This window comes from Syzygium oleosum, unplaced genomic scaffold (assembly GCF_021117445.2).
Source record: "Syzygium oleosum isolate NSW1041296 unplaced genomic scaffold, Sole_v2.1 Sole_v2.33, whole genome shotgun sequence".
Classification (NCBI taxonomy): Eukaryota; Viridiplantae; Streptophyta; class Magnoliopsida; order Myrtales; family Myrtaceae; genus Syzygium; species Syzygium oleosum.
In genome coordinates, this window is record NW_026607517.1 from 51,127 (window position 1) to 74,500 (window position 23,374).

General features: G+C 38.8%; 1 protein-coding gene and 1 pseudogene across 1 annotated transcript; both read left to right on the top strand.

Moving 5' to 3' along the window:
- Nucleotides 1-10,689: 10,689 nt before the first annotated feature.
- LOC115669517 (myrosinase-binding protein 2-like) lies at nt 10,690-17,994 on the top strand. The gene is made up of 6 exons (XM_056304831.1): nt 10,690-11,513; nt 11,708-12,692; nt 13,264-13,686; nt 14,497-14,934; nt 16,592-17,026; nt 17,602-17,994. Exons 1-6 carry the CDS (start codon nt 10,990-10,992, stop codon nt 17,836-17,838), a joined length of 3,042 nt encoding a protein of 1,013 aa, XP_056160806.1. The 5' UTR covers nt 10,690-10,989; the 3' UTR covers nt 17,839-17,994.
- Nucleotides 17,995-19,853: 1,859 nt separating this feature from the next.
- LOC130135464 (disease resistance protein Roq1-like) lies at nt 19,854-22,673 on the top strand (annotated as a pseudogene).
- Nucleotides 22,674-23,374: the final 701 nt, after the last annotated feature.

The following is a 23,374-nucleotide window of genomic DNA, read 5'->3' on the forward strand; positions in this document are numbered from 1 at the left end:
ACACATGGCAAAATTACCAACCAATGTAGAAGAAATTTATTTCTACAATAGAGAAGATTATAAATTTACTTCCTTGCATCTTACTAGCCTAGGCAAAATGACATTAGAAGTGTCAAAAGTTTCGTACGGCACTCACTTTAGTGTCCAAAATTTTCGCCGACTTATTTAAGTGCCAAATCGAAGAAAAAAAGATCACTTAAGTGTATCTGGCAAGAAACTCCTATCAAAATGATTACGTGGCATTTATAATTAAAAAAATTAAAATGAATTGGCATTTTTTTTAAAAAATTCAATCCACCTGAACAAATAGAACAACGTCGCACAGTCCAACGTGGCTGGTTGTGTAAAACGACGTCGTTCGCTCCGACTCTCTCTCTCCTACATTCTTTGTCATCTTCTCCTCCTTCACCGTTCTCTCCACCGCTGCCCATGGAGCCACCACCCAGTACGCTAAGCACAGCCATCCTCTTCACTGAAAAAAATCGACTCGTTTCACTTTAGCCATCGTGAGATTGCCGTCGTTGTTGTTCTCAGCTGCGTCCGTAGTTGTGATTTGTCCAGCTCTGTTTTCACCGTTCTTTGACCAAAAGCTTCGAAGAGTCGGAATCGCGGTTGCAGATCGTTCATAGATTTCGATTCCGGTTGCCATTAACATTTCTTGTAATTGTTTGTTGCTGTTCGTCGCCATTCATCGTAAGCCATCTTTGCTGGCTTCATCTCCGGACTAAGACCAAGAGTGCTCTGTTTCACTTTGTTCTATCACCGAAAATTTCAAAGGTTGCTAGATCTTGTTCCAAGTCCTCATGACTGTTCTGATTTGAGTGTCGACAAGTTCCAAAGCCAGTTCACGCTTTCTTAATCATCGATTGTGACTAGAATCTCTTTTCATCAAGTTACGATTATATTCACTCAATTTCAGTTTATTGAGGACAAAAATAGCGGTGTCGAAAGTTAGTTTCCGATTGAACAACAATCTGATTGAGTTTGATTTTAGCTCGATGATTCTTAATTTGTTTGCATGTTTGGCTTTGATCTGGATGTTGGATTCCAAATTGCTTTGAATGTAAATACTGTTAGGAAATTGCTCGCCACATGTTTGATAGAATGCCTTGTTGGAAGTTTGTTTGTTGGTGCCTTATCCCACATAGGAAAGTTTGGAGTAAATGGGCCAATTTTTAAGTGTGAGAGTCTTCTAATTGTAAGATCGAATACGATGAGCTGAGCGTGTTTGATCCTGTAATACCTACATGCAAGTGCGTGACTAATTGTGCGGTTTTGGCACTAATCCTCATTTGTTATTTTCATTTATTATTATAAAATAACTATTTTGTCCTATTGAAATAGTGTGGTCCTTCATAAAGGAATTATGGTTAACTTTTTAATTAATTTCGAATTTCATTATTTTGCCTAACACTTACAATCTTTGGAAAGTTATATCTATTCAAACATAACCTCTTAACATTTAGAGAGTTGTGTCTATTTTGGACATAACTTCTTCTCCTTGAAAGGTGGTAATTTTTCATAAATTATGAAATTTGGAATTAAAAACATTATTTTATTATTATTATATTTTTTAATCCAAATTTTCAACGTGTCTTTTCAGAACGTATCTGTTTGGGAATAAATTCTCCCGAAATGTTGCATTCGGTTAAAGAAGACTGAAATATATGTTCATATTTTTTCATTCATATTTTTTCAGTCTCTTTTCACTTACTTTCGATACTTCTTTCTTAAACCGTACAGCCACATTTTCCAATTGTTTCCCTTTGAAAGTTTATAGAGAAATACTAGAATTGATATCTAGTATTATCATTGAAATTTTTTTGTATCTTGGAAGATTTTTGCTAGTAACCATTAGCAACGTTGGAGGACAAACAATTCCTTAAAGAAAGTGTTACCACGCCTTAAAATCTGATTCCATTTTCTTCCCGATGGATCATATTTTTCCCCAACATGCCTAAACTGAACTCATGCTGATTTGTCTCCTCCTCCCATCAACCTCAAAGCCAAAACAAAACCCGAGAATGGACATCCTCAAGCAAGAACTACTCAGGAAGCGCCAAACCCTTGCTTAAAAAACCGGCGATCGACGCATCTTCAAGTGCTTCGAGATTAAGCAGAAGCAAATCCAGAAGCTTCGCAAGCAAGAGAAGCACGAGCTCGAGGCCAAATTCCATCGCCAATCCTCTTCCTCCGACACCGCCTCCAAGCTCAATCCCTCCTCCATCTGCATTGGGGGAAAATCAAATAGAGTTTCAATTTGGGGTTATGGTAGATTTAAGGATTTCAATTTGGGAAATTTCTTTTATGTTGCGGTTTGGGATTTATATTTTGGAGCAAAACACATAGATGATGTCATTTTAGGCTACATATGCTAACTGAGCACGCCGGCGAGCCATGTCGGATTTCCGGCAACATTGATCGAAATTGGCACTTAAATGACTGTTTTCTTAAAAAAGTGGTACTTAAGTGATCTGAAAAAAAACTTTTGGCACTAATGTAAGCACCGTACAATACTTTTGGCACTTTTAGTATTCTTCTGCCTACTAACCTATATAGAAGTTACTTACCATGTTTAAAAACCAAAAAGTAACTAATAAAACTTACTTTTAAGTTTAAAAAGTTACTAGACTTGTAGTGGATTTTTTTTATAATCACTTACAGGGAGAAAGACTGACTTCATTGAGTGATAAATCGAGAACAATTTGATAAAATTGTATCTATATATGATGTCATAAACTTGGTAGATGTTAAGGATACATGTAGTGGACTTTTATAAACGTTTTGTGAAATTACATGCAGCCATACGTCAAGAAAGATCAACTAATTCGAAGAATCTTTTGCCACCAACCGACGCGCATGTGCTGAAACTTCAAATCCATGTTTGCGATTTAAGACAGGTCTCTGTCACGTAGATCAAACTCAAGCTTTTAAGAAAGATTAATTCCTGGTCTGGTTTTTGACGGATTCAAACCTAATCGTCCTCGAGCGACCAAGTCTTCTTCAGCTCTTTGAACAAATGAATGTTGAGAAAACCTCTTACATAGTTTGAAGTTGACAAAACGATCCATGGTTTATATTGATCTTAATAAATGCGAGAAGTGTTTATGTTCAGGTAATATTCGTGTGACTGAAAGATCTTCAGAACAAATTTAGATCGGTGGAATTCTATATTGACTTGAAAGCATTGAGATCTTATGTCTACAGAATCTACATCATTATCGTTGTAAAAGTATCTTGGAAAGAATAGTTGATAATATCCAACAAGCCATAAGCAACGTACTATGTGAATATCAGCAAGTGTACTGCATAAATATCTACAAGGCAATTGGATGAATATTCGCAAGGGAAGTGCATGAATATTAGCAAGGCTACTAAGTGGATATCAGCATACAATGCCGGAGCAGATGCTGGATATCATCAGAATAAGCTGAATATTAGCAAAACACCTATTCTACCTGCAACGAGATTCTTATCACAAACTTCAAGATTTTCATTTTGAGATACTTAAACTCATTCTTTACAGCTAGTGATATCATATGGATTGTCACTTTAGAAGATCTTGATTGTCTATCAATCTTAAAGATTATCTTCGCAAAATAATCAATCATGCGGGATATCTTGGTTGATTGACAATCATTCTAAAGGCAAGATTATTTCCATAGCTGAAGATCTCCATTGTTGGAAACCAAGATTTGCTTGTATGGGCGGCTAAATCAATGGGATCTTTGATTGTTCAACCTCAACAGCTACCTAATCTTCTAAACAATTATCCAACAGGTAGATTGGAAACTGATCCTCGAAAATTGTTCAACAGGAAGTTCGGATACTGAGGAGTATGAAAGAAGACTAAGGTGTCGAAGAGCAAGATGATCAAGAGTATAAAATTCCAAATTTTGAGAGTGCTTCACATACTTTGAATTGTCTTTAGAGAGCATATTATTGAATCTCTTGAGAGGTGTTAACAGTGTTATAAGTGTGTGCTTAGGTGTGAGATAGTGAGACATATCAGCTTGAGTATTAGCAGCACGTACTTTGTGAAGAAGTGCTAGAGTATTAGCAGACACATGCAACTGTAACTTCTCATCGATTATAGTGGAATCCAGCTAGTAAGATGTTAGCGTGGAAGAGTGGACGTAGACTCACACTAAATCGAATCGCTATAAAGCTCTGTGTGCAAAGTCTTTTATCTCTCAGCTCATATTTACTTATTGCTTGATAGAAACACCACATTAGATAATTTGAATATTACCATAATATGATCATATTCATAGCCCATTTTACTTACACTTGATTATTTTCATCTTGACATCTTTAAATTCAGCAATATTTATTAAGATTTTATAAAATCACCTATTCACCCCCTCTAAGTGATATTGTTAGCTTGCTTCAATTGGTATCAGAGCTTGGTACTTAATATTTTGGAGTTTAATACTTTTGAGTTAACTATATGTTATGATTAGCATTCTTGGACTAGGTATTATCGAGGGACGGAGCAACACCCAACCTCCCTACTTCGATAGGAAAGACTATGGTGTCTGGAAATACGAAATGAAAGCTTTCATCAGATCCACGGCAAAAGTACACCAGAAGTGCCACAACTTGTGTACGGCAATCACTTTGGTCCCATAACTTTTTTTCTGATCACTTTAGTGCCAAGTCGGAGGAAAATAGATCACTTTAGTGACTCCGGCCAAAATTCTGGCCAAAAAGCTGGCCTAGCATTTATATTTTAAAAAAATGGTTTGACTTGTACACGTGGAAATTATGTGGCTTTTTTTTTCTAATTTTTTAACTTTTAGAAAAATAATAATAATTAAAATAATTAAAAAAAAAAAAAGTTGCAGCAGCGGCGAGAGAGGCCTTGCCGCTGCTGCCGCCAACCCACCACCGCCGGGAAGGGCCGACGGTGGTGGGGGCAGTGGTCGGCGACCCTTGCCGAGCCCAGCCGAGGGCCGGATCCGGCGGCGAGACCTCGCCGTCGCTACCCGAGGCGAAGGCGAGGCCGACCTCGCCGTCGCACGGGTCGCGACGGTGAGGCGCGGCCTCACCTTCGGCTGGGCGAGGCCGACCTCGCCGTCGCTACCCAGGCGAAGGCGAGGCCGACCTCGCGCCGTCGCTGGGTCGCGACGGTGAGGCGCGACCTCACCTCGGCAGGCGAGGCCGACCTCGCCGTCGCTCGGGTCGCGACGGTGAGGCGCGGCCTCACCTCGCCGGGGCGAGGCCGACCTCGCCGTCGCACCGGGTCGCAACGGTGAGGCGCGGCCTCGCCATTTGGGCGGCGAGACCTCGCTTGTCGCTCGGGTCGCAACGGCGAGGTCTCGCCGTTGCGACCCGGCGTCGCCGCCTTCGCCATTGGTGAGGTGAGGCGAGACCTCGCCGTCGCCGGGTCTCGACGGCGAGGTCTCGCCTCGGCGGATCCGGCCCTCGTTGGGCTCGGCGAGGGTCGCCAGGGCCCTCGACCCGGGGGGGGCGGCGACCCTCGCCGGCCACTGCGCCCACCACCGCCGGCCCTTCCGGCGGTGGTGGGTTAGCGGTAGTAGCGGCGAGGGAGCCCTCGCCGCTGCTGCAGGCTTCTTCTTCTTTTCTTTTTTTTTTTTTTTTTAATATTTATTTATTTATTAAATTAATTTAATTTTTTTTTAAAAAAAAAAGTACACATCAACGGGCTAAACGGGCTAAACGGCGTCGTTTTTGGTTTTTAATGCTGACTGGACCTCTCCAGCGAGCCGTGTCAGCGTCACATCGGATTTCCGGCGAGCCACGTTAGCATTGGCATTAAAATAATCGTTTTTCAAAAAAGTTGGCACCAAAGTGATCCGAAAAAAAATTATGGTACCAAAGTGATCGCCGTACACAAGTTATAGCACTTCTAGTGTACTTTTGCCTCAGATCCACTGATCCTATGATGTGAGCAGTTGTGCAAAATGGACTCAATCCTACACCTGCAGCGGCTTCAATACTTGCAGCCTCCATCACAGGAGAAAACAAATGAGAATAGAACTCCAACACCCACAATTACTCCGACTGAGTTGGCCAAAGGAGAAGCATTCGATGCAAATGCTCGTTACTCTGTTTATTGTGCTTTATCTCCTACTTAAAATAACCATGTATCATCATGTGAAACAACAAAAGAGATATGGGACAGACTTCATGTGACCTTCGAAGGAACTGACAGAGTCAAGGAAACAAAGACGAATATCTTCCTTGGCAAATACAAATCATTCAAAATGAAGCCAAATGAATCAATCATTGACATGTTCAATAGGTTCACTGACATTGTCAACGTACTTGCTTATCAAGGCAGACCAATCTCATCAGTCACTGTTGGTAATTTTTTTGGGTATATTATTGTTTCTCTCCCTGGGATCTAAGAGCAATGAAAGAACTTTTGGGCCAATAGTGTAGAAGACGGGAAGTACTTCTTTTCCATCAACCGGTAGAAAGATCATTGGGTTTCATGAGGATCTGGAGTCTATCTTGATTCACTTGGAGCTCATTTTGAGCTTGCTATGCTAAGCTCTACCTTTATGTGTGCCTTGCAGTTGATGTTTGAATTTACAAGTAAATGTGCACCATCACTAGCATTCTCAGAAGTCCAGGGGTGTCAGTAGGTTGGTTTGATGTATATATCCTCCAAGAATAAAGTGTGTAAAAGCATTTATATAGGGAATCATATCTTCATCAACTAGTCTCACCATTACCATTATGCTATATTTCTTGTCATATTTTTAGCAGGATCACATAATTTACGGGGTACATGGAACAGGATTATGTCCATGAATTAAAAGCTGTAACCATAATTTACCATGCAAAGAAATAGCCGACTTGTTTCTCAAGAAGAGATGGGATGCCCAATATCATTTGATTGAATAGTTGACCCAACTCCTTGTTGTTTGAAGAAATCCTCCACTTCAATTGATATTTTTTCACGAAAAGCAAACATGAGATAATGGAAATTATAAAATATTCAAATTTAAAAAATACAAAAAGGAATAAATTAATAAAAAGATTAATACAAATAATAAATACAATAAGAGATAAGAAGAGATGGGACCGGCGACACACGTGCTACAGTGGCCGGGACAAAGGGTCGCGATCCTATGAGGGTGAGCTAACTCCATAAACCCGTCCTCAGTTCGGATTGCAGGTTGCGACTCACCTGCATGAAGCTGGAATCGCTAGTAATCGCCAACAGCATAGCTTATCATGTTAAAGTAACTAAATATAATATGAAATTACTAGAAGTACCAATTTCAATAAATTACCGATATTTATTTCCGAAACTTACCAACAGGTCAAGCAAACACCGCGTCCACGTACAACTTATAAGTTGATCCTAGTAGACCCAAGAATTTCTAAATTTAATGTATGGATGGACCGCTATTCTTACATCATAATTTTAGGGTCAAGAATCGAAGATAATGGATCATTAGGTTCTCTGCCGCACTTTGCTAATTCCCTTCATTTAGCATTTAAAAAAACTTATTGTAGTAGGTTGCTCTCATGGAGTCCATTTCGTACAAGGCATACTAATTGACCTTTGTGTGATGTATAAATAAATACTAAGCGAAATAATCTAAATAATGAAAAGACATTTCAAATCATTCAGTACATTTGGATGTCTTTCATTTCCCTCTAAGATGCTTCCCACAACCCATAATTTATCGTTGAACATTATGTATAAAGGTCCCTATCCCTCGTAGTTTACTTTGATAAAACAATTCAAGTTTATTAGAAAACTAATACTTGATATAATGGTGGCAAAGGGCGGTGGTAGCTGGTAGGTGCCTAAGACCATCGCCAAAACCTTCCTCCACCACATAAAACCATTCCTCCTAATGCAGCTACGAACAAAAGAAACTCTGTCAATTGACCCCAACCTGCTCGATGCGATCTGCCATTCCAGGGTTTCTCTCCTCATGTTCACCACCAACTACGCGGACTCGCAGTGGCTGGGCGAGGCTCGACCTCGTCGGATCTGGCGAGGCCAACCTTGCCCAGCCATGGCGACGGCGAGGCTTGCCCTGCCTCTCCCCCCCTTTGGCCGATTGCTAACGGTTGGCGACCGGCTGAAGGAGGAAGAAGGGGAGGAAAAGAAAAAGAAAAAATAAAAAATTTGAAAAATATTAAAATTATCCACGTCAGCATCATATAGGCCGGTCGGTGTCCACGTCAGCATTTTTAGGCCAAAATTGGCCAAACGGATTCAATTGGCAAGAAGTGTAAAGATTTACTACTTAATTGGCAAAGTTGAAAGGTTTTAAGATTGAATTGGCAAAAATGCAATATGTTTAGGACTTATTTGACAATTTTCCCTAACTTTAGTAGGATCTCATAATTTACATGGTATATAGAACAAGATTATGTTCGTGATTTGCCAACTAATCGTGGAGTTTACATGGCATTATGTCCATAAATTGTAAGCTATTACCATAATTTACCAACATTTACTAGCATAACTTATCGTGTTAAAGTAACCAAATATAAATTGAAATTACCAACCTTTTTGAGTTCATATTCCAACATTTGTAGGATTGTTTCAAAAGAACTAATTATTTCAATAAATTATCAGTATTTATTTCCGAAACTTACCGATGAGTTAAAATGGCAAATTTTTATAATAAATGTCACTAATCATGTGCAAAAGTTAAAGGGTGAGCGATCTAGGGTAGGTTCAGGTTCCACCTAGAACTTACTCTGTCAGCATTGATTTTCAAATTTTTAGAACCTATAATCTATCATGTATACCTTAAAACTGACATTGGAAGTTCTAGAGTTGACTTTAAGGTCTACCAGGGAATCAGCGAATTCCCTTTTTTTGGGGTTTCATTTTTTAGTTCTTTTTTGTTTTTGCTTCATTTTTAGCCAAGCAAAATAAAAATTAAAGCAACAACAAAAATTTCCTTTCAGATAGATAGAGTTCCATTGACAAGACTACCTATCCCAAACAAAACCATTTATAAGTAAAATAACTTGTCAAACCTAATAAGAGAATTTGTATTATGTTGTCATGTAGAGTGAATGAAAGGTATTGATTCAAGAGTAAACTAGAAACATGTGTAAAAGAGTAGTGATTAATTAATTTGTGGTATTGATTAAAGAGTAGTTGCCGGTGGATTTTAATGGGTACATATCTTCCACCTACACCATAGCAAGTTTAAAACTAAACCTAGTAATGGAAGAACATATTGAATATCATTAGTAATGAAATGATGTTTCGGATTTTGAAAATTTGATATTACTAGTATGAAGATTGGTGAAAAGATCCATAGATACTATTAGTTCTAGGGTTACCACAGTTCGGTCTGATTCTCCGATTCCCGATTTGGTTCTACGGTTCTTAGTCCGGTTTGGTTCGATTCCTACTTGGGACTGGACCAATTTTTAGGTTCGATTTCTGGTTCTACTCGGGATCCATATTCACCTCTAACAAAAGTTATTATCATCTTCCATTTCCGTAACGAATATTATTAATTAACATGAAAGTTTCAATTTCTAAAATATATTGAAACTTGCTCTATTTTTTCTTTTGTATGAAAAGTTAACAACTACATTTAAGAGTTAGTATCTTCTCATAATTTTAGAGTTCCAAACTTACTTTCAATAATTTTGCACTTATATTTGATAATCGTTGATCAATGGAGAGGAAATTCAATACTACGAAACAAAAAGTTACTGATCGATATGGGAAATTTACTTCCTTGCAACTTACTAAACTCTATATAATTTACACATATCATTTAACATTCAAAAGGAATAATGACATAAATAGTCCCTAAACTTTAGATCTTGAAATTTGGACATGTACGAAAAGTTCATAAACTACATTAAACAAATTAAAATTCATCACATGGGGCAAAGTTGATGGACCACATTGAACAAATTAATAGTTTAGGGACCACATTACATATTCGGTTAAAATTCAGGAACCATTTGTGTCATTTTCTCATTAAAAACTAGCTAATGAAATTTTGCTATTTTGAGTTTTTTTTTGGAAAAATGCCTTTTTAATTTTTTTTTTGGTTGGAACTTTTTCTAGCTTAAAAAGTAGCTAAACATGCAGAGGATTTTTTCTGACCAAAAAAAAAACATGCAGAGAATTTTTTTATAAGTATCTTTCTGAAAATGATTAATATCACAGAAAACCTCAAATTTATACACATGCGATAAATTTACTCAAAACTAATTTTTTGATCACCAAAAATCCTAAATTGATACATTTGTGACAAATTTACCCAAAACTAATTTTTGACCACTAAAAACCCCAAACTGGTACATTTGTGATAAATTTACCCTCTGTTATTTTCCGTTAAATTGGATTAATATAAAAAAAATCACAAACTGGTACACCTGTGATAAACGAAAATAAATTGAGAGTAAATTTATCACAGATATATTAGTTTGAGGTTTTTAATAATTAAAAAATTAATTTAAAATAAATTATTATAAGTATATTAATTGAAAATTTTTGGTGATATTAACTCTTCTGAAAAGGTCAAAGAGATCACGAGAAGAGAAGTTTTCGAGGAAATAAAGAATTAGCATTCACATGCGGCACTTAGCGGCAGCCATGCAAGATTGCGTTTACGTCAGCAAATGTCGACAGATTCGTAGAATCTCCTTTCCACGTCTGCGAGTTCAGACACGTCCCTGTCGCGTAGAGACCCAGCTCGAGCTGAGCTCTCAGCAGACATCGTTGAATGGTCTTGTTTGACGATTCAAACCCACGAGCGAGAAAGTTCTCTCCTGCTCTTTGAACAAATGAAGTCTCTCCCACGCCAGCTGGTCCCGGCACTCCATAGAAGACGCAGAGCGTGTGTACCAGTGGCGAAGCTTTGAACTTTCGTTCCCTTCTCGCTCACCACTTGCGCCTTCTCTCTCCCTCTCTCTCTCTCTCTCTCTCTCTCTCTCTCGTTTGTGCGCTCCGCCTGCGAGGAAAAGTTTCGAGCTTCTTCTTGGTCTCTCGCTCAATCGCGGATTATCCTCATGGGGATCGAAGAGATGGAGGGACTCGTTCCATCTTCTTCCGCTTCGGTTCATCGGTGGAAGTACGACGTGTTCGTGAGCTTCAGGGGCGGGGACATCAGGAAGAATTTCGCGGCCCACCTCTTCCGCGCGCTGAAGCAGGCGGGGATCTACTACTTCGGGGACAATGATAAAGAGGAGACCGGGATTCTCATTGAGGCCAAGCTGCTCGACGCGATTCGCCATTCTAGGGTTTCTCTCGTCGTGTTCACCACCAACTACGCCGACTCGCGGTGGTGCTTGAACGAGCTGGTGGAGATCCTGGAGTGCAACAGGAGGTTCAGAGATCATCAGGGTCACGTGGTTCTGCCCATTTTCTACGATGTTGAGCCACGCGACGTTCGGACACAGAGCGGGCGATTCGGGGATGGTTTCGGAAGGTGTTTGGCCACCCACACGGACGATTTGCTGGTGCAGAAGTGGAGGGATTCGCTAAAAGAAGCTGGGAATTTGTCAGGATGGCATTTGAATAATGATGCTAATGGGTAATGCACCTTCTTCCCCAAGAAAATTATGTTCTTGTCAGTTGTATTCCCAGTTCCGCAAAAGCTCATATTGGTGCTTGATTTGAACTCTACTGCTGATTGAATCTAGTTCGTGTGTTTCTTGGTTATGTGCTGATGGCCTCTCCAGGCTATAGTTAGTCATATTTGAACTTGTTTTTCCCATACAACTACAGGGATCAATCGGACTTCATTGAGAAAATTGTAGGACATCTCTTGAAGATTATTCCCAGAACAAGCTCCCCTGATGCTATTGGGGTAGATTCCTTTGTAGATGATGTCATATCGTTGCTGGAGATTGAGTCAGAGGATGATGTCCGTGTGGTTGGAATATGGGGAATGAAAGGAATTGGTAAGACAACGGTGGCCAAAGCCGTCTGCCATCGCATTTCTAGGGAATTTGACGGGGTTAGCTTTCTCGAAAATGTCGGAGTTGCAAACCAAGATACTCTTTTACTTCTTCAGAAGAGACTTCTCCAAGATGCTCTGAAGGTACAAGGTCTAGAAATGTATGATCTTAACAGCAACATCAACGAGATAAAAACTAAGCTCTGTCGGAAAAGGATCCTTCTAGTTCTCGATAACATCACTGAGAAGCACCAAATTGAGTATTTTGGCGCTGGAGATCGAGAATGTTTCCAATATGGGAGTAGAATCTTGATAACTACAAGAGAACAGTGGCTTCTGAAAGATCTCAAAGTGGATGATGAGTACATGCTCCCTGGACTGGGTTCTAAAGAATCACTCCAACTCATGAGTCGCCATGCCTTCGGCGAAGACCAACCTAAAGAAGGGCATGAAGAGTTGTTCAAGAGTCTTGTCCACTATGCAGGTGGTCTGCCACTGTTTCTTAAGAGATTTGGTTCCTTTCTTTCTAGTAGGAAAAATCAGTGGCATGAGATATTGGAGAAGTTGGTAAGGTATCCTCATCTTGATTCAATTGGAATAACTTTAGATCCATTCTCCTCTCTTCGCCCCTCTGTAGGGCCATTTGGAGGCCATGGTGGACATTCTTTTGACGATCAAACATACAGTGACATAAGAAGAATAAGGCTCGTCATAGGAACAGCGATCGAGTCCATTACTGTTGACTATGTTCAGAATGGGTGTATGGTGCGCTCGCCAAGACATGGTGGATCTTTGGGAGATCGCACATGGGATGTGAGTGCATTATTATGGTTTGCTTTGTTGATTTGCAATATTTACATCTAGTTATGACATTCTCCATGTAAGTATCATTTACTGTTCGTTTGTGGAATGGAGGTTGAGAAAAAGTGGTGTCACGGAGTCATAAAAGATGGAATTGCTTGAAACATATCAACTGGGTACTTCCACAATGCTTGATCGTCTCCCAATATGTTGATGGCTTTGTTGTACCTTGCTAAGATTTGTTTTTCAGGGTGCCAAAAAGAAAAAATTGCACTAGCATCATTAACTGATGTTACTGTTAATCAGAGATTGCTTCAGTGCTTGTCGCTGTCAATATAGAGCGTCAAGAATGCCATTTAATTATGGAGCAAAGCATTGGGGGTTCTAGATGGAGTTCATCGTTGTGGCACAAGACTAGTGAAAAAGGCAAACTGTGCTCCAAAATAAGAGAAGGAATCCAGTCGTCCCAATAATTAGATTTCTTTTGTTTTGGGAAAACTTAACCTAAATAATGCATCTAGAGAGTATAGAATCCTTCTTCAAGGTGATTGATACTCACTTTGCTGTTCTGCAATTGTTGCAGGTACATATAGATTATCCAATTGAATACTTGACTTCGGTGTCAGGCTACATTAGAGAAGATTCTCTTCATGTCATCAACTCTCTTACCTTCCACAGCAATATGAGGGCACATGGGCCAATTGGCGATGAGAAAGGGAAGTTTTTCAGTTTTCCACAAGTTGATGGAAAGATCATTGGTTTTCATGGAAGGTGTGGCCCTTTTCTGGATTCCATTGGAGCTCATTTTGGTCCTGTCTCTCATCCGTATCCCTTCGAAGTCATAGGGCCATTTGGAAATGGGGAAAACCGCTGGGATGATGGCAAGCATGTAGATGTCAGACAAATTGTTGTAGTCTCTGGTTCTGCAATTGAATCTATTAGTTTTACCTATGAGGAGGGTCGTTCTTTCAGACACGGAACAAGTCATGGCGGCAAAAGAAACACGGTACACTACTCTAGTAGGAATTCGGTGTTTGATAAACATTACTCCTTATTTTTAATGATGCTTATTATGCCAGTGCTGAAGATGGTGTCTGGGTGAAAGTGATAAACTATTAAAATTTGGAACTTAGGTATGACACCATCAACAGGAAGAAAATCCGTCATAAAACTGAACACTTTCTAAAAAATTTATAGTATTTTAAAATGGTCAATAAGGGAGAGTGAATCAACTGTTCTCCATCTATGGACTTTCTGCAGATGGATTATGGTTGGTATGACAACATCTAGTTATTCTCTCTGGGCATAGTTCTTCAAACAATGAGTTTTTTTTCCTGACAAAGAGCACTAACAAGGACTCGCCCAAGAGACAATGTTTGCAACACTGGTGCATTTATTTCATGGAAAATCAATGAGTTGAAAAATATTTTCTTAAAATTAATTGTTTGTATCGCTTAGAAAAATTAGTTAACAGATTTTTATCATCAACAACAATATATTCCTAAGATTTTTGTAGATGATGAAAATTTTCTTGTTAATTCATTTTTGTAAGCGATGTACTCGATCGATTCTAGGAAAATGTTTTCCAAATCATTGATTTTTTGCAAAATAAATGCACCCGGGTTGTTGTTTTCCTTATTACATCTGTTATAGTTAATATGATATTGAAGTAGGCAAGATAATATACTATTTTCCAGATCATGAATCATCATCTCAATAATCAAGAGCATCATACACTAGTCATTGTCATCTACCATGCTTTTGCTTCTCAACTTGTTGCATTAACATTTCTTTACCCTCTATTTGGTTGGTACAGATAAATCTGGACTGGCTGACTGAATTTCTAATTTCGGTTTCGGGATATATTGTGAATGACTTTGGTTCTACTATCATCCATTCACTCACATTCCAAAGTAATAAACGAACATATGGACCATTCGGCACTGAAACCGGAAGGAAGTTTTCATTTCCAGCAACTGGTGGAAAGATCATTGGATTTTATGGGAGCTCTGGTTCCCATCTTGAATCTCTTGGAGCATATTTGGAACCTATCTCTCATCTACATCCGATCAGGTGTCTTGGACCATTTGGAGGCCAAGGTGGACACTCTTGGGATGATGGTAAATTCAATGGTGTAAAGAAAATAAAGATAATGTTAGAAGATGATGTCAACTGCATCTCCTTTGAGTATGACGATAATGGCGAATCTATTTGGTCGTCTGCACATGGTCACGAAAACGGAAATATCCATATGGTCAGTTCATTGAATATTCTCCATTCATACTACCTTTGATCCTCTCTCTCTCTCTCTCTCTCTCTCTCACACACACACGCACACACACGAACACATTTCTGTGCAACTATTATATCAATTATTAGTTTTTCTAATTAACTTGAAAAGTTTTATCGAATTTAGTTATTTGTGATAGTAACCCGTATGCATAATGTACAATGATAACGTATGGGGTGTGGAAAGCATCTTAGAAGGGAAATCAAAGCCGTTCAAATGTACTGAACGATTGAGGTTGTCTTTTTTATTATGTAAATTTCTTTCCTTAATTTTTTTTGGGATAAGTGCAGCAGAAAATCCAAAAAACTCGTTGCTAAGTGCAATTGAGTTCTAAAGTTTTTAAAAAGTGCAATCAAGTCTAAATCTTGGTTTTTTTTTTTTGGTCAAGGTCTAAATCTAGTTAAATTGGGGCAATCTCCATTAGTTTTGTCCAATTAGGCTAAGGAAAAATGCTGATGAATCTTTTTTTATTACTTTCTTAAAACATGGGGCACCCACAAAGTGCCACATTAGAAAAAAATTGAAAATTAAAAAACAAATCAATCAAAAGATAAAAAAAATTCAAAAAAAGACAAAGAAAAAGTAAAGAGGATTAGAGAGTCCTTTGGAACTATCTTTTTATCAAATTCACAGTCAGCCAAAAGAAATCATACTTTGAAGGACAAATTTTAAAACTGCGCAATTTATAATCGAAAAACACATAAATATCCATTGAAATAACCTAAGCATATAATTGCCTGTTAATAGGAAATGATCCAATGAAATTATTGCCATAAAAAACTGAACGCTTCCCATAGTTATGATAGAGACATAAGCAAAACACAACATGATCCCTAGCACAATGCAGAAGATCTGCCAAGTTTCAATAGAAAAACACGCAAAAAAAAATCATAAAATTGGCTCGATGAGGTTTGAGCGGCCATGACCGCAGAGATCGACAAGGCTTGAGCGGCCATGGCCAAGCTCGACAAAGCTTGAGCCGTTATGGATGTGAGCTCGAAGAAGCTCGAGCGGTCATGTCTGAGCTCATAGAAGCTTGATTAGCCATGGGCATGAGTTTGAAGAAGCCTAGAAGCTGGAGCTGCCGATGAAACTCGAGTAGCTTAAAGAAGCTCGAGCGCCCAGGGCCAAGCTCAACAAAGCTTGAAAGGCCAGGGTCACAAGCTCGAATTTCAGAACTTGATTGTACTAATTTGACAAGTTTTAGAACTTGATTGCATTTTTCGAATGTTTTAGAACTCAATTGTACTTTCTTGACAAGTTTTAGGACTTCTCATATACTCATCCCTTTTTATTTTATACATTACACAAAGGTCAATAACATGCTTTATGCAAAGATGGACTCCATGAGAGCAACCCAGTACGATAAGTTTTTGGTCAATTAATATGCTTTATGCAAGGTGGACTCCATGCGAGTAACCTAGTATGATAAGTTCTTTTTTAATGCTAAATGAAGCGAATCAGCAAAGCGCGCCAGAGAACCCTAATGATCTATTATCTTATTCTCGGGTCTAGGTTGTACGTGGATGCAGTGTTTTCTTAGGCCATTATAATCTTTCTATCATCTTTTATATGGATCAATGTGACAGTTAAATGCGATAAATACTTGTTAATTCTGCAGGTTAACTTGGACTACCCTCGTGAGTTCTTGACCTCCGTGTCAGGTTTTATCAGACACGATAATTCTGTTATTCAATCACTCACGTTTGAAAGCAATATAAGAAGGCATGGACCCTTTGGTAAGGAGGAAGGAAGCTCCTTTAGCTGTGCATTGACATGCAGCAAGCTTATTGGCTTTCACGGAAGGTCTGGCGTCCAGCTTGATGCACTAGGAGTCTACTCTGAACCAATTTCTGATCTTCGTTTCTTGAAATCCATTGGGCCATTTGGAGGACAAGGTGGCGGTCCTTGGGACGATGGAGATAGCACGGGTGTGAGAAAAATAATTGTAAAAGCTGGATTAGTTATTGACTCCATTACTGTTGAGTACGACAAGAATGGGTCTGTGGCTCAGGGCCCTAAACATGGTGGAGACGGAGGATCTCTAACACCCGAGGTATGGCCTCTAGACATTTACTTAATGATCTTATGAACGTGCAAATTCTGTGTTGTTGCTAAGGTTTGGTTTTGAGTGGTCTGGAGGTCACGTTTATGCACAGGAGTGTGACAGTATCCTAAATAGAGCATAGAGGTGAAAGTAAGATATGAGAACAGTCCGTAGATTTTTCAGTTTAGATTGGCAAATGATCTGGAATGAGAATGATCCTCTGAGAAAGTCATTGTTGGGGCATATGATGTATATCATCACAGAAAAGTATTGCCTCCGAAAAAGGAAGAAAAAAAAAAAATAGGTCTGAGAACAATTTTCCTTCATTTTAGTAACTGTTCTCAAAGAGATGCCAGAGCATTTTTTAAGCAATTGCCTTTCATTTTACATACAAATGATTTGATAACTGTGGCGGACCAAAATAGGTCTTATGCTCTAGATGCAGGGGAATTATCTATTTAGCTATTGCATTGTTTGTATAACCAAATACAACTTATCATCCAGAGTGTTTTTTCTATGCTGATTTTCAAGATTATACGGTTAGGGGGTTGGGATTAAATATGTTTGTCTTCATTATTTTGCAGATTAAACTTGATTATCCTCGAGAGTACTTGACTTCATTTTCTGGTCACTTTGGATCTTTATGCGGGCATATTGTTGTCCACTCCCTCACATTTCAGAGCAACGAAAGAACTTATGGGCCAATTGGTCGGGAGATCGGGAACTACTTTTATTTTCCATCAATCGGTAAAAAGATTGTTGGGTTTCATGGGAGGTCTGGACTATGGCTTGATTCACTTGGAGCACATTTTGAGCCTTGACATGCTAAGCACTACCTTTATGTGTGCCATGCAGTCAATGTTTGAGTTTATGTATAATATCTATCATCACGGACATTCTCTAGAGTTTTGAATAGGTTTGTTTGATGTATCCTTGTTAAAGCATTTAATATAGTGAATCAAATCTTCATCAACTAACCTCGTAGCTTAGGTATGACGCCATCGACGGGAAGCAAGTTTTTACAGTAAAAGGATTTGTTTAAAAAAATTCGTCATAAATCGAACACTTTTTAAGTTTTGCATTTTAAAACGGCGGATAAAGGGTGAGTGAATCAACTGTTCTCCATCTGTGGACTTTCTGCATATAAATCTAGTTATTCTCTCTGGGCATGGTTGTTCCAACAACGAGTTTTTTTTCCTGACAAAGAGCACTAACAAGGACTCGCCCAAGACATGCTGTTTGCAACGCTCGTGCGTTTGGTTCAGGGCATGTTAATGATTTGGAAAACATGTTAATAAAATTAATTGTTTGTATCACTTATAAAAATAAGTCAATGGATTTCCATTATCAATAATAATCTATTTCTAAATATTTTTGTTGATGATGAAAATCTTTTAGTTAAATCATTTTTGTATGCGATACCCTCGATCAATTTTAAAAAATATATTTTTTGAGTCGTAGATTTTTCGCAAAATAAAAGCATGGGGATTGTAGTTTTTCTTATTTCATCTAATGTATGTTGATATGTTGTAACAATAGGCAAGATAATCTACTATTTTCCAGATCATGCGTCACCATCTCAATCATTACGAGAGTGGATCATCCCCTACTCATAGTCATCTATCACTTTTGCTTCTCGACTTATTTCATTAACATTTGTTGACCCGTATTCATAATGTACAATGACAATCTATGGGCTGTGGAAAGCATATCTGAGGCAGATCAAAGCCATTCAAATGTACTCTACGATTGCAGTTGTCTTTTTTATTATTTAAATTTCTTTCCTTTTTTTTTTATCTAAATGCACCGATAATCTTAAAACTTATTATAAAGTGCAATCGAGTTCGGAGCCTTTAAAAAGTGTAATCAAGTCTAAATTTTGTTCAATTAATACAATCAAGTCCCTCTGCTAAGGAGAAATCATGTGATAGGGAGAAATTTCATGATATTTTATATGCGTAGTAAAAAATATGTATTGCAATAAGGTGATAGGGAGAAATTTTTCCTTTTCTCTCAAGAAAACTGTAAGAGATGCACAATAATCAAAGCGATACACAAATTGCAAGGGTAAGGTGGAAATTTACTTACCTCGAAGCAACACAAATTAGAAACACACATCTTCAATCTAACTATGGTTTTTAATTAAAACGCAATCCCACTCAAATCATTTTTTTTAGGGTTTTCTCTTATTTATATGAAAACGTAACTATATGTCATGCAATTCAATTAGAAGATTTTATCTAACCTAGATTTTATTTAGATAATATCCTAAAAAACCTTCCGCTTTAACTGTTGTGCCAATTTTACCTTTCATACTCCAAGCATCTCTAGTCCTATGATTCGTAATATTTCACGAAAAATAATAATATATACGTAAAGTAAGAGTAAACTTCATTTACGTTAATATTAGCAAGATGTCTAATCGATTGTAACTTTTAAAGATTTGGGTGAGTAATTTTCTTTACCAATCATGACTTTTCCTAATCGAAAACGACTTTGATCACGTTCACATACGACCATCACTTCCTTTGACGTCCATAAGTTAGGATAACAAATTAGGTTTTCCAAAACCGATCGGACAGACGACTCTTTCCTTTTATTTCCAACAACGACCGTCCATGTTGAAAACGGGACCACTCCGTAGCCAACACTTTTACGAAAACCATAGAACGTCCCTGTTCTTTTGTTCCCTCGAAAAGTCCAACTGTCCAAACAGTCAAAACGGTTGTCCGTCTATCATCAACTAATCATTTCTCATCTTATCTCTCCCTCCCATATCTTCGCTTTCAAAAGACAAAAAGAAAACACAAATTAACTGATTCGAAGCATCTTCTTCTACAACGCGTGTGCTGAAGCTTCAAATCCGTGTCTGCGTTTTCAGACATATCTATGTCGCGTGAAACAAAAGCTCTTTTAGCTTGACTTGACGAATTCAAACCAAATTGTCCTCAAGCGAGCAATTTGCTTCATGTGTTCTTTGAACCAAACCAACTCCACCCGCAACTTCTCCGAACATGCAATTGAATAATCAGTCTGTCCTGATGGCAGAGCCATCATTCATCCTTTCTTCTCATTCGCAACTTGCGCCTCCTCTTTACATCTACACCTTACCTGCAAGGAAGAGTTGCAACCTTTTCCGCAGTCTCTCACTCAATCACGGACTGTGCTGATGGGAACCGAAGAGATCGAGCGATGCATTTCGTCTTCTGCTTCGATCCACCAATGGAAGTATGATGTGTTCTTGAGCTTCAGAGGCGAGGACATAAGGAAGACCTTCGCGGCCCACCTCTTCCACGCGCTGAGGCAGGCTGGGATCTGCTATTTCAGTGACAATGACAAAGTGGACACCGGGATTTTCATCGAGCCCAAGCTGCTCGACGCAATTCGCCACTCTAGGGTTGCCCTCATCGTGTTCACCACCAACTATGCCGACTCATGGTGGTGCTTGAACGAGCTGGTGGAGATCCTGGAGTGCAACAGGAGGTTCAGAGATCGTCAGGGTCACGTGGTTCTGCCCATTTTCTATGATGTTGAGCCAGGGGACGTCCGGAAACAGAGCGGGAGATTCGGGGATGGTTTCGGAAGGTGTATGGCCACCCACCGGGATGATTTGCTGATGCAGAAGTGGAGGGATGCGCTTAAAGAAGCTGGCAATATATCGGGATTGCATTTGAATAATGATGCTAATGAGTAATGCGTTTAATAAGTTCACTGCCGAAAAAGCTCATAGTAGTGGTCGATTTAAAATATGATATCGATTGAGTTTAGTTCATGCGTTTGCTGCTCATCTGCTGATAGCCTCTCTATGATGTAGTTGCTCATATCGGACTTGTTCTTCCTATGCAACTACAGGGATCAATCAAACTTCATCGAGCAAATTGTAGGACATCTCTTCAGGGTCAGTCCTAGATCAATCTCCCCCTATTTTGTCAAAAATGCTATTGGGCTAGATTCCTTTGTAGAGGATGTGAGATCGTTGCTGGAAATTGGGTCAAAGGATGATGTCCGTGTGGTTGGAATATGGGGAATGAAAGGAATTGGTAAGACAACGGTGGCCAAAGTTGTCTGTGATCGTGTTTTTAGGCAATTTGAAGGCGTTAGCTTACTCGAAAATGTTGGAGGTGCAAACCAAGATACTCTTTTACTTCTTCAGAAGAGACTTCTCCATGATGTTATGAAGGTTCAAGGTCTAGAAATGTTTGATATTAACAGCAGCATCAACGAGATAAAAACTAAGCTCTGTCGGAAAAAGATCCTTGTAGTTCTCGATAACATCACTAAGAAGGACCAAATTGAGTATTTCGGAGCTGGAGATCGTGAATGTTTCCAATATGGGAGTAGAATTTTGATAACTACAAGAGATGAGCAGTTGTTGGAAGATCTGAAAGTAGATAACAAGTACATGTTCCCAGGATTGACTCGTAAAGAATCGCTCCAACTCTTGAGTCGCCATGCCTTCTGCAAAGACCATCCTGAAGAAGGCTATAGAGAATAGTCAGAGAGTCTTGTCCACTACACTGGTGGACTTCCAATAGCTCTTAAAAAATTTGGTTCCTTCCTCTCTAAGAAGAGAAAAAAACAGTGGCATGAGATATTGGAGAAGTTGGTGAGAGACCCTCATCTTGATTCAGTTGGATTACCTTTAGAACCATTCTCCTCTGTTCTTCCCTTTCAATCCGTCGGGCCATATGGAGGTTGTGGTGGGTGTTCTTATGATGATAACACATTCACCGATATTAGAAATATTACTGTAGTTGTAACATCAGTGATTGAGTCCTTTCATATTGAGTATGATCAGAATGGGTCTTTGGTCCGCTCGCCAAGACACGGTGGACCTGAGGAAGGCAAAATATGCACGGTGAGTCCACTGTTGTGGTATGTTATGGCATATATTTGTAAATATTTATGCCAAGACATGGTGGACCTTTGCCTATATATAAATATATATATGTCTACTTATGCTACTCCCCATCAAATTATGAGTTATTGTTTGGTCAATAGAAAATAAGAGTCTATATCAAAGGTAAATTGCTTAAAAGGATTCAACGGGGTTGGTCCACAATGCTTCATGATCTCCCAAATTCTCGACGTTTGCACAGAAAAAAGAAAAGAAAGAGTTTTGTTGTTTTTATATACTTGTCTTGATGTAGGATTTATCAAAGATTTTGATTTTGCTTTGAACTCCATCTGTTTATGCAAAAATCAGGGTTTTAAGATGGAGTCGAATGATTGCAATATGCGTTTAATGAGACTAACAAATTGATTTTGAGAGAAGGATTGCAAGTGCTCGTGCAATATCCCTGTTGAAGTACTTTTTTAAGTCCTCAAAATAGTCAAATATCATTAGTTTTGGGAATATTCATTTCTTGCAGGTAAAATTAGATTATCCAAATGAGTTCTTGACTTCTGTGTCAGGCTACATTAAAGACGAATGTGGATGTGCCGTCATTCAATCACTTACCTTCCACAGCAATAGGAGAACATATGGTCCATTTGGCAATGAGAGCGGGAAATTTTTCAGTTTCCCACCGGTTGCTGGGAAGATCATCGGGTTTTTTGGGAGGTGTGGCTGTTCTCTTGATTCCATTGGAGCATATCTTTTACCGATCTCTCGTGCATATCCCTTCGAAATCGTAGGCCCATTTAGAAATAGGAATTGTGAAGACCAGTGGGATGACGGCAAGCATACAGATGTCAGACAAACTGATGTTGTTTCTGGTTCTGCAATTGAGTCGATTACTATTACTTACGAGCAAGGTCATTCTTTTGCACATGGTACAAGTGGTGGAGGCACAACAAACAAGGTACCGGTGCTATTCGAGTAATGAATTGTTGCTCTCGGTGTTAGATGAAAGCTACTCCTTTTATTTCTGATTCGTGCAGCTCATAATGGAATGTCCTGAAGACATAATGCGTAGGTAGAAATCATTAGTCGCTAATGTTTAAAACATGGCCAAGTTGAACCACCATAATTATAACTCATCCGGGAAATATAACAGTGGGATGTGTAACATAATGAAAGTGAAAAATTATTCGATCACAATTTATTTGTGTTTCAAGATCGATGATTTCTGTGTGCTTGTGAATGTTGCTTTGCGTGAATGAGTTGTTTCCATAATGACTTATTGGAATAATTAATTGTGATTCTCAGATGTCTTTATTCTAATGAGTTATTTTATGAAACACAAGTGATCAGTTAATTTCGAAATTGCACAATATTACCAATGATATCTCATGTGCAACTCAAAGAGTATATGCTTTTTGTATGAGATATACGACATGATAGTGAATTTAGCAAGATCATCATCTTCTTCTTTTTCCACTCATGCACATTTACCTATTATTTAGAATAATGAT